The sequence below is a fragment of the Galeopterus variegatus genome, unplaced genomic scaffold (assembly GCF_000696425.1).
Source record: "Galeopterus variegatus unplaced genomic scaffold, G_variegatus-3.0.2 Scaffold245, whole genome shotgun sequence".
Taxonomy (NCBI): Eukaryota; Metazoa; Chordata; class Mammalia; order Dermoptera; family Cynocephalidae; genus Galeopterus; species Galeopterus variegatus.
Window position 1 is genome coordinate 342,582 of NW_007726356.1, and position 12,992 is coordinate 355,573.

Here is a 12,992-nt window from a genome sequence, read left to right on the forward strand (position 1 = left end):
ATTGAGTTGTGTATGTGATTTGTAAGCATTTATGATATTCTTTTGAGGTGTTCTTTGTAAGGTTTTATCTGAAACTTTACTTTCGATAATGCGATTTAAAAATCAACCAATAAATGATGTAATATGTATTTCCTGAGAAGCAATAGATTACATCATTGTTTTTAAAAGCCTCCATATATATTTATACTTAGATGCTTTGTAATTTTACTCAGCTTTTTCATTTAAACTTCTTTTCCATAAACTACAGTCTATTTTCTTAGTCTTTCTGCAAATTATTTCAATAACTCATATTATTTTTCTTAGAAATTATTTTTCTTCAAAGGGTCTTTTCTATTTTAATTTGGGGTAAAAAACAAAATAAAAATTTAGTATTGTCACTTACTGGGGATTTATTTTTCATTATTAGATACTGGCATACACAGAAGGCCTGCATGGAAAATGGCTATTCACAGAGATACGATCAATCTTTTCCCGTCGTTATCTTTTGCAAAATACAGCGCTGGAGATCTTTATGGCAAACAGAGGTAATATGTCGCACTAGCACATGATTACTTAGCTAATTTACATCTCCTTAAGATTTTGTTTGAACATACCATATTGTTTCCTTTTAGAAAGTATTTTGTAGTCCACCCTCTGACCTACTGACCGCTTTTTTTATGTGTCACATACATCTTCATGACTTTTTCCCCCTTAATCATTTGTAGAATCATTGGTAGTTCTTTTCTTTTTCTGGCCATATCACAAATTAGTGCAAGGCTTTATAAGTATGGGGAATAAATAATCATTTAATCAGTTGTGGAGTTTTAATGTCCTCAGCATTGCTTTGATGCTTCACCTTCTGGAAGGTGGCTGCATTTGGGGAGGGGAGAGGATAATCAAATGATTCATACATTTATTTAATCTTTTGTCTGTTACTATTATAAAGGGATCAACAGAAAATGGTACTGAACTGTCCTGTTTGCTTTGTATTACCTCAATTTTGAAGGTTGAACTAAAATCCACTTTGCTGGTTTAGAATGGAACTTGGTGAAATTAATTAAGATAGGAGGGGAGACAAATTGAACTTGGAAAAACATCATTGGATATGAGGGGAGGCATACAAGGAAAAATATATAAAACCTAGTATTGTATATACATAGGTTGATGGTTTCTTATTTGTTATTTCTGTAATTAACAAGTCATTTTTAAAAATTCACAAGTAACAGCATATATTCCATGTACACATTCTTTTTCCTTTAGGAAATCATGTGTCTTCAGGGAATATAAATTTCTTTAGGGAAAGATGTTTTTCCATTTCCTATTTGATCTCCCCCCCCCCCATACCTCTTTTTTCCTAATGTAAACATTATTCTTCCAGGCAAATAATCAAGCAAATGGTTCACACTTCAGTTCCGTCTGCATTCTTGCTGCCCCAAAGGGCTTTCAGCCTTACAGTATTTATTACTTGCTCATCCTCATTCATTTTCCTTCTTTGAAATTTCTCATGCATACTTGCTTTTGTATGTATGTTTTTCTATTGTATGTATGCCTTTGCCTCATGGCCTTGGTCATCTGCCATAACATAACCTATGATGGTTTTTTTCTTCTGCTGCTTGATTTTTCTTTTTCTCTATATTAAATGTAATAATGGATATATGAGGAAGGCTTATTTAAAAGGTGTACATATATGACATTCCTAAATATGTTGTAGATGCTTAGTAAGTGATCGATTACTTATTTACCTGAACCATGTTGGTAATGCCTGTGTTTAAAAGCTATAGTAATCAGGAATCGATATTGGTAATTTTTTTTTTTTTTGGCCTAAATATTTCTTCAGTCTAGCTAGAGAAGGATCATCATCATCTTTTTTTTTTTTTAATTTGGGTGGCTGGCTGGTATGGGGATATGAACCTGTGACCTTGGTGTGCACTCTAACTACAGCTAACCAGCCAATCTGAGAAGGATCATCTTCTAGATAAGCACATGTCACTTATATATGGTTCTCATATTGACTTTAACATATAATTAAAATTTTAAGACTGACCAAATTAATATTTTCTAAGTTCTCTGTCATGTTTTTATAACTTTATTTTCATGCTTTTTTAAGATAGATAAAAATTTATTGGTGACTGCCATAAATTAACATTTATATGCCAAATATGTCTATATATTGACATGTGTTTCTTGATATTCTCATACATGTATAATTACTGACATAGAAATATTTACAAAGAATTTAAATTTGATTGTTAACCATAGATGAAAAGTTTTCTTTCAGATCTCCCATTGTTCTGGATTATATGAACATATGAGGTTTAAACTTATAAACATTATACAGAGAATGTTTTTAAAACTGCTTATTATTAAAATAAATATAACATGATTTTTTAGCTATAGTGTAATTCTTTGGTGTTATATTGTTAACTATATAAACTCAAGTTTTTAAAATAGTTCTTTCTAGAAATTCATAGAAATATATTTGAATTGATACACTTCAAAACATCATGTTGTACATGATAATTATTTACAATTTTATTTGTTGTTTTAAATTAATTAATTAATTTGAGAAAAGGTGCTTAAACTTACCAAAAAAAGAAAAAAAAAATTTGACTTGCCAAAATTCAATTTTGTAAATTCAGAGTTGTAGATAGATAATCTCAGCTTCATGTCACGTTAATGCAACAACAGTTGGAACTCTTGATGGTATTTAGAGAAGGAACTCTGTATGGTAAAGGAGTTTATATGTGAAATGAATATCACCTCTGATATGTTAATACTAAAACTTGATTTGTACTATAATAAAAGGAATGTGGTAAGAGTAATATTTAATAGATACCTGAATTAAGAATAAATATTTTATTGGACCAATAAGTTAGTTTTCCAAAAAGGAAATCATATTGTATTCTAATTTTAAAAAATTACTTGTCATAGTTGCTGTAATGTTCAACTTCCCAGACCCTGCAACAGTAAAGAAAGTGGTTAACTATCTACCTCGTGTTGGTATTGGAACGAGCTTTGGATTGCCTCAAACCAGGTACCAATTTATATGAAAAACAATGGAAAATAATCTATATTACTATTCTTATTTATTAATCTATATTAATATTATATAATTAATATTATATTATATTATTAACACTAATCTGTATTAATGTTTTTATTATTTATTTGGAAATGAATGGCTTTCTATTTTATGTTTCGTAGTAAATAGTGATTACTAGTGTATTAAGTTTTATTTGAGTCGACTGAATTGTAATATACTTAGTTTTCCCTAGCATATAGTACAGTATCTAGCACAATGTATGTATTCTGCAAATAATCATTAAATAAAAGATTCCCTAACCTTTCCCTGCCAAGATAAAAGTACTCTGCAAGATATACTTTTTATTTCTTTGATGGAAAATTTAAATTTTAACATTTTGGGAAAGATGCATATAAAATGATGTATATGTCATATATACCATAATCATATATATACACACACAAGTTAGAAAAGGTTTATTTATGCTTCTGATTTTTGCCATTAAAAAATGTATGTATTACAGTGCGATGCCACTACATTCTCATCACAAAGGCCAAAATGAAAAAGAGAAACAATACCAAGTGTTAGATCAAATGCGTAGCAACTAGAATTCTCGTACACTGCTGCTGGGGAATGTAAATTGGTACAGCCACTTTGGAAAACTTTTTGCAAATACTGAGTAAAGTTGACAACTTCCATGCCCTACGATCCAACAATTTTAGTCCTGGGAATAGGTCCAATAGAAATGCATACATATGTTCACCAAAAAGCATGTGCAAGAATGTTTATATTAGCATAATTTATGATAGTCTCAAACTGGAAACAACCCAAAAGTCAATCAGCAAAAGAATGGATAAATAAACTGTGATATAATCATACAATGGCATATACAACAATGAAAACAAGTGAACTACTGGTGCATGCAGCAATATGGTTAAATGACGGAAGCTAGAACAAATGATTCTGATTGCATAACATTCAAAAACACGTAAAACTAATCTCTAATTTTAGTTGTCAGGATACCAAGTTATTTTTTGGTGAGTAGTAGTTTTTGAGTGGGGGCATGAGAGGGCTTCCGAAATGCTGCTAAAAATCTATTTCTTGTCTGGGATGATGGTTCCCCTGGTGTTTATTTTATAAAAGTTCATCAAGCTGAATCACTTATGATTTTTACTTTTTAGTGCAATAAATGGTTTAAAAAATATAACCATTGTTGTTTGTTACATTAGAAACATTTTTTATTTCTAAATCTTTTCATCAGCATAATTGGAATTATTTGTAACCAGAGTTTTAGACTGTGTCTTTTTCACTTAATAGACCCTGCATATTTTATCAGGTCATTAAAAATGTTTAAAAGCAAACTAGGCCCAAGTTAGTAGAAAGAAGGAAATAATAAAAATGAGAACAATAACAAATAAAATAGAGACTAGAGAAATAATAGAAAAGATCAATGAAACTGAGAGTTGATTTTTTGAAAAGATAAACAAGATGAACAAACCTTTAGCTAGACTAACTGCGTTAGTTCATTTCTGTTGCTTGTAACAGAATACCTGAAACTGGGTAATTTATAAAGAAAAGAGGTTTTTTGGCTCAGGATTCTGGGACAGCTGCATGTGGTGTGGGCCTCAGTCTGCTTCTACTCATGGCAGAAAGTGGCATTGCAGCCCATGGGTACAGCAGATCTCATGGTAAGAGGAAGCAAGAGAGAGAGGGAGGGGAGGTGCCAGGGTCCTTTAAACAGCCAGCTCTCATGGGAACTAAAAGAGTAAGAACTCACTCACCCCAGGGTGGGCATTAATCTATTCATGAGAGATCTGCCACCCCATGATCTAAACAGCTCCCAATACTGCCACATTGTTGATCAGATTTCAACATGAGCTTTGGGGGAGACAAAATATCCAAATTCTATCACTAACTAAGAAAAAAAGTCAGAAGACTCAAATAAATAAAATCAGAAATGATAGAGTAGTCATTACAACTGATATCACAGAAATACAAAGGATCATAGAGACTACTATGAACAATTATTGCCAACAAGTTGGCTAGCCTAGAAGAAATGGGTGAATTCCTACCTACAGCATGCATGCACCCTTCCAATGGTAAATCATGAAGAAATAGAAACTCTGAGCAGACTAATAATGAGTAAGGAGAATGAATCCATAATAAAAAATTTCTTGTCAAAGGGAAGCCCAGAATCTGATGGTTTCACTGCTAAATTCTATCAAACATTCAAAGAGCAAATCATACCAGTCGTTCTCGAAATCTTTAAACAAAATTGTAGGAGAGGAGATACTTCCAAATTTATATTACAAGGCCAGCATTTCCCTGATAACAAAGCCAGACAGGAACACTAAAAGAAAAAACAAACAAACAAAAAACTACGGGTTAATATTCCTGATGAGTATAGATGCAAAAATCCTCAATAAAATTCTAGCAAACCAAATTTAACAGCACATTAAAAGGATCATTCATCATGATCAAGTGGGATTTATCCTGGGAATGCAAAGATGGTTTAATGTGTGCAAACCTATAAATGTGATTCATCACATTCACAGAATGAGGGACAAAAACCATATGATTGTCTCAATAGATGCAGAAAAAAGCATTTGACAAAGTTCAATATCCTTTTATGATAAAAATTCTCAACAAATTAGGTATAGAAGGAATGTACCTCAACACAAAAAAGGCCATGTATGACAAACCCACAGCTAACATCATACTCAGTGGTGAAAGTTGAAAGTTTTTTTCTCTAAGATCAGGAAGAAGAGAAGGATCCCCACTCACTTTACTTGTATTTTACATAGTACTGGAAGTCCTAGCCAGAGCAATTAGACAAGAGAAAAAATAAATAATTAAAAGGCATCCAAATTGTAAAGTTGTTAAATCATCCCTGTTCGCAGATGACGTGATCTTATATATAGAAAATCCTAAAGAATTCACCAAAAACCTCTTAGAATTAATAAACAAATTCAGTAAAGTTGCAGAATATGAAATCAGCATACAAAAATTTGTAGTGTTTCAGTATACTAACCGCAAGCTATCCCCCCCCAAAAAAAATCAAGAAAGCAATCCCATTTATAATAGCTACGTACAAAAATATAATATTTAGGAATAAATTTAACTGAAGAGGTGAAAGACTGAAAACCATAAAACATTGATGTAAGAAATTGAGGATGACACAAATAAATGTAAAGATAACTCCTGCTCATGGATTAGAAAAATTAATATTGTTAAAATAATCTACAAAAGTTTGCGAAAGTGATCTTGAGCAAAAAGAAAGCTGGAGGTATCACAATACCTGGCCTCAAAATATATAACAAAGCTATATTAATCAAAACAGCTTGGCACTACCATAAAAGCAGACACATAGACCAATGGAACAGACTAGAGAACCAGAAATAAATCAGTGCATTTATGTCAGTTGATTTTTGACAGAGGTGCCAAGAACACACAATGGGGAAAGGACAGTGTCTTTAATAGATGGTGTTGGGGCAACTGGATATCCACATGCAGAAGAATGAAATTAGACCCTTATCTCACACCATATACAAAAATCAACTCAAAATGGATTAAAGACTTAAATGTAAGACCTGAAACTATAAAACTTCTAGAAGAAAATATAGGGGAAAACCTTCATGACATTGGTCTGGGCAGTGGTTTCTTGGCTATGAACCTAAAAGCACAGGTAGCAAAAGCAAAAATAGACAAATGGGATAACGTCAAACTAAAAACCTTCTGCACAGCCAAGGAAACAATTAGAGTAAAGAGACAACCTATGGAATGGGAGAAAATATTTGCTAACCATGTATCTGATAACAGGTTAATATCCAAAATATATAAGGAACTAAATCAACTCAGTAGTAAGAAAACAAATAACCCAGTTAAAAAATGGGCAAAGGATCTGAATAGACATTTCTCAGGAGAAGACAACAAATGGCCAAAAGGCATATGAAAAAATACTCAACATCAATCATCAGAGAAATTCAAATTAAAACCACTATGATATTTCACCTCACACTTGTTAGGATAGCCTTTATTAGAAATACAGAAGATAACAAGTGTTGGAGAAGATGTAGAAAAAAGGGAACCCTTGCACATTGGACAGAATGGAAGTTAGTACAGCCATTATAGGAAACAGTATGGTAGCTCCTCAAAATATTAAAGGCAGAACTACCATAAGATCCAGCAATCACTACTGGGTATATATCTAATGGAAATGTTGAAGAGATAATTGTACTCCCTTGTTCATTGCACAATAGCCTAGATGTGGAATCAACCTAAGTGTTCATCAACAGATGAATGGATAAAGAAAATGTGGTATATATACACAATGGAACACTATTCAGCTTTAATAAAAGAAGGAAATCCTGTTATTTGCAACAATATGGATGAACCTGCAGGACATTATGTTACGTGAAATAAGACAGACACAGAAAGATCAATACTGCATGATCTCTCTTATATGTGGAATCTAAAAATGCTGAACTTACAGAAGTAGAAAGTAGAATGATGGTTACCAGGGGCTGGGGAAGAGGGGTGTGTTGGGGAGATGTTGGTCAAAGGATACAGGATTTCAGTTAGATAGAAGAAATAAGTTCGAGAGTATTGTACAACATGGTGACTATAGTTAATAATAATGTATTGTATTCTTGAAAATTGCTGAGAGTCTGCGGCCATACCACCCCTAAGCGTGCCTAGTCCTACCTGATCTCGGAAGCTGAGCAGGGTTGGGCCTGGTTAGTACTTGTATGGGAAAGTTGCTGAGGGTAGATTTTAAATGTGCTTACTACAAAAAAAATAAGTATTTGAAGTAATGCATATGCTCATTAGCTTGATTTAGCCATTCTACAATGTATAGAAGAAAAAAAAGCCCATAATTTTTATTGGCTGCTAATAGTCTGAAATATGAATATGCCATAATTAATTCCCCTCATTGGTAAAGATTTGCTTTATTTCCAACTTTCATTATTATAGCATATGATGTAGTAAAATTATTATATATTATATCTTTTAGTTAAAATTTTATGATCAGGGTCATATTTATGAAATAATATAATGAAAATATTCTGCTACTTTGGAATACTAGTTGTCTAAACAATACAATTTAAAGGAAGAGAAAATCAAATTGGATTAAAAAAAAGCAAGACTCAGTTATATGCTGCCTACAAGAAACCCACTTCTTTTTCGGTAGGTAATTTTTTTCCAGCTAAATTGAGATATAATTGACAAGTTAAAATTGTGTATATTTAAGGTATACAATGTAATAATTTGATACACATATACATTGAGAAGTGATTTCTGCTGTCAAGTTAATTAACATGTTTATCACCTCACATAGTTACCTTTTTTGTGTGTGGAGAGAACACTAAAAATCTACTCTCAGCAAATTTTAAGTATACAATTCAATATTATGAACTATAGTCACCATGATGTACATTAGTTCCCCAGAGCTCATTTATCTTATAACTAAATGTTTGTACCGTTTGATCAATATCTCCCCATTTCCCTCAAATCCTAGTCGCTGGCAACCAAGAAACACACTTTATATATAAAAACATGCATAGGTTAAAGGTGAAAGGAGAGAAAAAGATATACCATGCAAACACTACTTTAGAAAAAAAAAAAAGCTGAAGTGGTTATATCATTACTGTGTTATGTATTATGACAGTTTTCTAGGGTTGTCAGAATAATGTACCACAAACTAGGTGGCTTAAATAATGGAAATGTATTATCTCACAATTCTGGAGGTCAGAAGTCCAAAATCAAGGTTTCAGCAGTATTGGTTCATTCTGAGGGCCATGAAGGAAGGATTTGTTCCAGGCCTTTCTCCTTGGCTTGTAGCTAGCTGTCTTCTCGCTTTGTCTTTTCACATTGTCTTCCCTCTATATGTGTCTCTGAGTCCAAATTTCCCCTTTTTATAAGAACACCAATGGTTTTGGATTAGGGCTCACACTAATGACTTTATTTTAAATTAGTTACCTCTCTAAGTACCGTATCTCTAAATAACACTATGTTCAGAGGTACTGGGGGTTAGGACTCCCAAAATATGAATTTTGGGGAGACACAATTCAACACATAACAATTACCAAACAAAGAAGAATATTAAAGAAAAGAGTGACATGTCATTATGATAATTCATCAAGAAGGTGATCCTCAATGTATATACATCTAATAGCAGAGATTCAAAATTTATGAAACAAAAATGGATAGAACTGGAATGAAATATAGACAACTTCTTCCTGTTTTGTCAGTAACTGAGAGAACAGGTACACAAAGAATCACTAAGTATACCGAAGACTGGAACAGTATTATCAGCCAACTTGACCTATATCACATATATAAAACATTCCAGCCAACTTCACAATATACATTCATTTTAAGTGTACATAGAACATTTGTCAGATTGACCATGTTCTGAGCACTTAGACAGGTCTCAATGGATTTAAAAGGATTGAAATCTCTGATCTTAATAGAATTAACCAGAAATTAGTTATCGAAAGATATCTGGAAATATCCCTAAATATTTGGAAATTAACACACTTCTACATAAAGAATGGGCCAAAGATGAAATTATAAGGGATACTTTGTATTAGATGAAAACAAGAACACGACCTATAAAACTTTTTAACATGAAGGTAAAGAAGTGCCTAATGTAAAAGTTGTAGCATTAAATGATTTTACTTAAAAAGGGAGAGGGAGGGGTAGGGGAGAAAGAGGATTATTGTCTAAAATCAATGATCTGAGCTTCTATGTGAAGAAACTAGAAAAAGGAACAAATATAAGCCAAAGTAAACTGAAGAAAGAAAATAACAAAGATAAGGGCACAAAAATCAATGCAAAGGAAAGCAATAGAGAAAAATCAATACAATGATAGGCTTTTTCTTTGATAAGATTAATAAATATGTAGCCAATACTTATGAAGAAAAAGAAAGAAGACACAAATTACCAATATCAAGAATGAAAGACAGGACATCATTACAGATCCTACAGATATGAAAAGGAAAATAAAATGTTATGAACAAATTTATGCTGGTAAATTAGACTTCTTAGCTAAAATGGACAGATTTCTTGAAAGACAAACTATCAAATCTCACTAATGATGAAATGATTAATAGCTCTAAAAGGAAATTGAATTTGTAGTAAAAGACTTTCCCTCAGAAAAATTCCTGGCTCAGTGTATTAGTCTGTTTCTGTCGCTTGTAACCAAATACCTGGGACTGGGTAAATAATAAGAAAAAGAAATTTACTTCCTGACAATTTCTGAGTCTGGGAGGTCCAAAGTCCATCTGGTGGCAGTGACAGTGGCCCAGGGGTCTCACGTTGCAAGATGGTGGAAGCAGAGATCAGAGAGAGACAGAGACAGACTGACTCCCCTTTTCTTTTAAAGCCCTCAGAACCATACTCCTGACCACCATTTTTAATACATTCACTACTATAGGGTCCTATAATCCAATCACCTCTTCAAGGCTCCACCTTTTGATTACCATAAAAGGATTTCCTACCCTCTTAAAAGTCACAGTGGGGATCAAGTTTATAATATATAAAACTTGGGGGATACAATTTAAGCTTTAGTGAATTAGGGGGGACATACTTTAATCCACTACATTCAGATAGCTTTATTGGCAAATTCTATCAAATGTTTAATGAACAGATAATGCCATTTCTATATAAACTCTTCCAGGAAATAGAAAAGAAGGTTAAATCACCAAAGACATTCTATGAGAACAGCATTACCTGGATACCAAATATAGACAAAGGCATTACAAAAAAAGCAAACTACACACCATCCTGTTGATTGGAAAAGAGGAAATAAAACTGTCCTTATTAGTATACACACATGACTGTTCATTTCGAAATTTTCAGAGACTCTAAAAAAAAGAAAATGCTACTGGAACTAATAAATCAGATGTTCATAGCATACAGGTCAATATACAAAACTCTATTTTTGTATACTAGCAATGGACAATTGCAAATTGAAATTTAAAGTACTGTTTAAATAGTATCAAAAAATTAAATACCTATGGATAAATTTGAAAATGTATTTTTAAGACTTACTCATTGCAAACTATTAAACTGTTTAGGGAAATTAAAACCTAAAAATTGAAATTTGTACTATACTATGCTCATGGATTGGGAGAATCAATATTATTAAGATGTCAGTTCTCTCCAAAATTGATCTATAGGTTTAAAGCAAAGCTATCTAAAATCATAGCAGGCTTTTTTTTTTTTTTTTTTTTTTTGATATTAAAAATATGATTCTGAAATTCAAGTGGAAATGCAGATATCCAGAATAGCTAAAACAATATTGAAAAAGAAAAGCAAAGTTGGAGAACTTTTACTCTCTGATTTCAAGACTTAATATAAAGTTATATTAATTAAGATAGCTTGGTATTCATGTAAGGATAGACGAATAAATCAATGGAATACAATACTGTCCAGAAATAGATCCATACATGTATGATCAATTTGATTTTTTGACAAAGATGTCAAGATATGTCCATGGGGAAAGATAGTTTTTTCAACAAATGGTGAGGAACAATTGAATATCCATATCCAGAAAGAAAAAGAACCTCATGGCTTGTTTTACATATGAATTAACTCAAAATGTAACAGAAAAAAATGTAACACAGACCTAAACATAAGTGCTAAAACTAAAACTTCGTAATGAAAACAAAGGAGAAAAATCCTTGTGACCTTAAATTAGGTAAATATTTCTTAGATTAGACTGAAAAAATTCATTAATTGGCCTTCATCAAAATTAAAAATATTTGCTTTGAAAGCAAATGAAAAGATATGCCACAGACTGTGTTAAAATACTTGCCTAACTTATGTGTGATAAAGGACTTATATCCAGGATATACAGGAAAGTCTTACACTCAATAACAAGACAAATAACCTGGTTGCAAAAGTTAGGTGGATGATCTGAACAAATACCTCAACAAAGAAGAGATACAGATCCCAAATAAACACATGAAAAGACACTGAACATCATTAGTCATCTTAGAAATGCAGTTAAAGCTGTGGTGTGATCTCGTGGCACACCTATTAGAATGAGTTTTAAAAAACTGACAATATCAAGAGTTAATGAGGATGCAGGGAAACTGGAACTTCAGGTGGTGCTGATGGGACAGTAAAGTGGTCTGTTATTTTTGTAAATAGTTTGGCAGTTTTATATAAAATTAACCATACACTTAACATATAGCCTGGCAGTCTTACTCGAAGGCTTCAATGCTAGAGGAATGAAAATATATGTTCATGCAATGATCTGTTCATGAGTGTTTACAGCAGGTGTACTTATAAATCACAAAAAATCTGGAAATAGCTAAGATGGCTATCAAGTGGTGAATGGACAAACTGTGATATATCCATATAATATAATATACTACTTAACAATAAAAAGGAATGAATTACTGATGCACGCAACATCCTGGATGCATTTGAAAAATATTGTCTTAGGTGAATGAAGCCAATACAAAAGACTATGATTTCATTGATATGACGTTTTGGAAAAAGCAAAACTTATAGGGACAGAAAATAGAGCAGTGGTTGCTAGGAGCTGTGGATGAAGTGGGGAATTGAGTACAAAGGAGGATATGAGGGAATCTTTTGGGATCATGGAAATAATCCACACCTTGGTTGCTGTGGTGTAACACAACTCATTATATTGTACACCTAAAAGAATGAATTCTATTCTATGTAAATTATTCTTCATAAATCTCATTTTTAAAAACAGAAAAAGACAAAGAATGATAACGTTAATAAAGATATATAATTTAGGAACTCTAAAACTAAGGTAGTAGGAACACAAATTAGTACAGTCACTTTGGAAAACAATTTGCCACTTTTTTCATAAAGTTAAGTACGAGGGTACTTCACAAAGTTCGCGGAAAAATTCATATTATCTTTTTTTTTTTTTTTTTCCCCCTGACTGGTAAAGGGATCGCAACCCTCGGCACAGTGTTATCCACCCCACGCTCAGCCAGTGAGCGCA

At 32.4% G+C, this 12,992-nt stretch overlaps 1 protein-coding gene across 1 annotated transcript in view; it reads left to right on the forward strand.

Annotated features, from left to right (window-relative positions):
• LRBA (LPS-responsive vesicle trafficking, beach and anchor containing) overlaps positions 1–12,992 on the forward strand; it is a gene marked incomplete at its 5' end in the record, with an annotated part of 547,723 nt that overhangs the window by 336,707 nt on the left and 198,024 nt on the right. The window contains 2 exons of the mRNA XM_008566486.1: positions 407–524; positions 2,911–3,013. Coding sequence (XP_008564708.1) covers positions 407–524; positions 2,911–3,013 — 221 coding nt within the window. The remainder of the gene's footprint in view (positions 1–406; positions 525–2,910; positions 3,014–12,992) is intronic.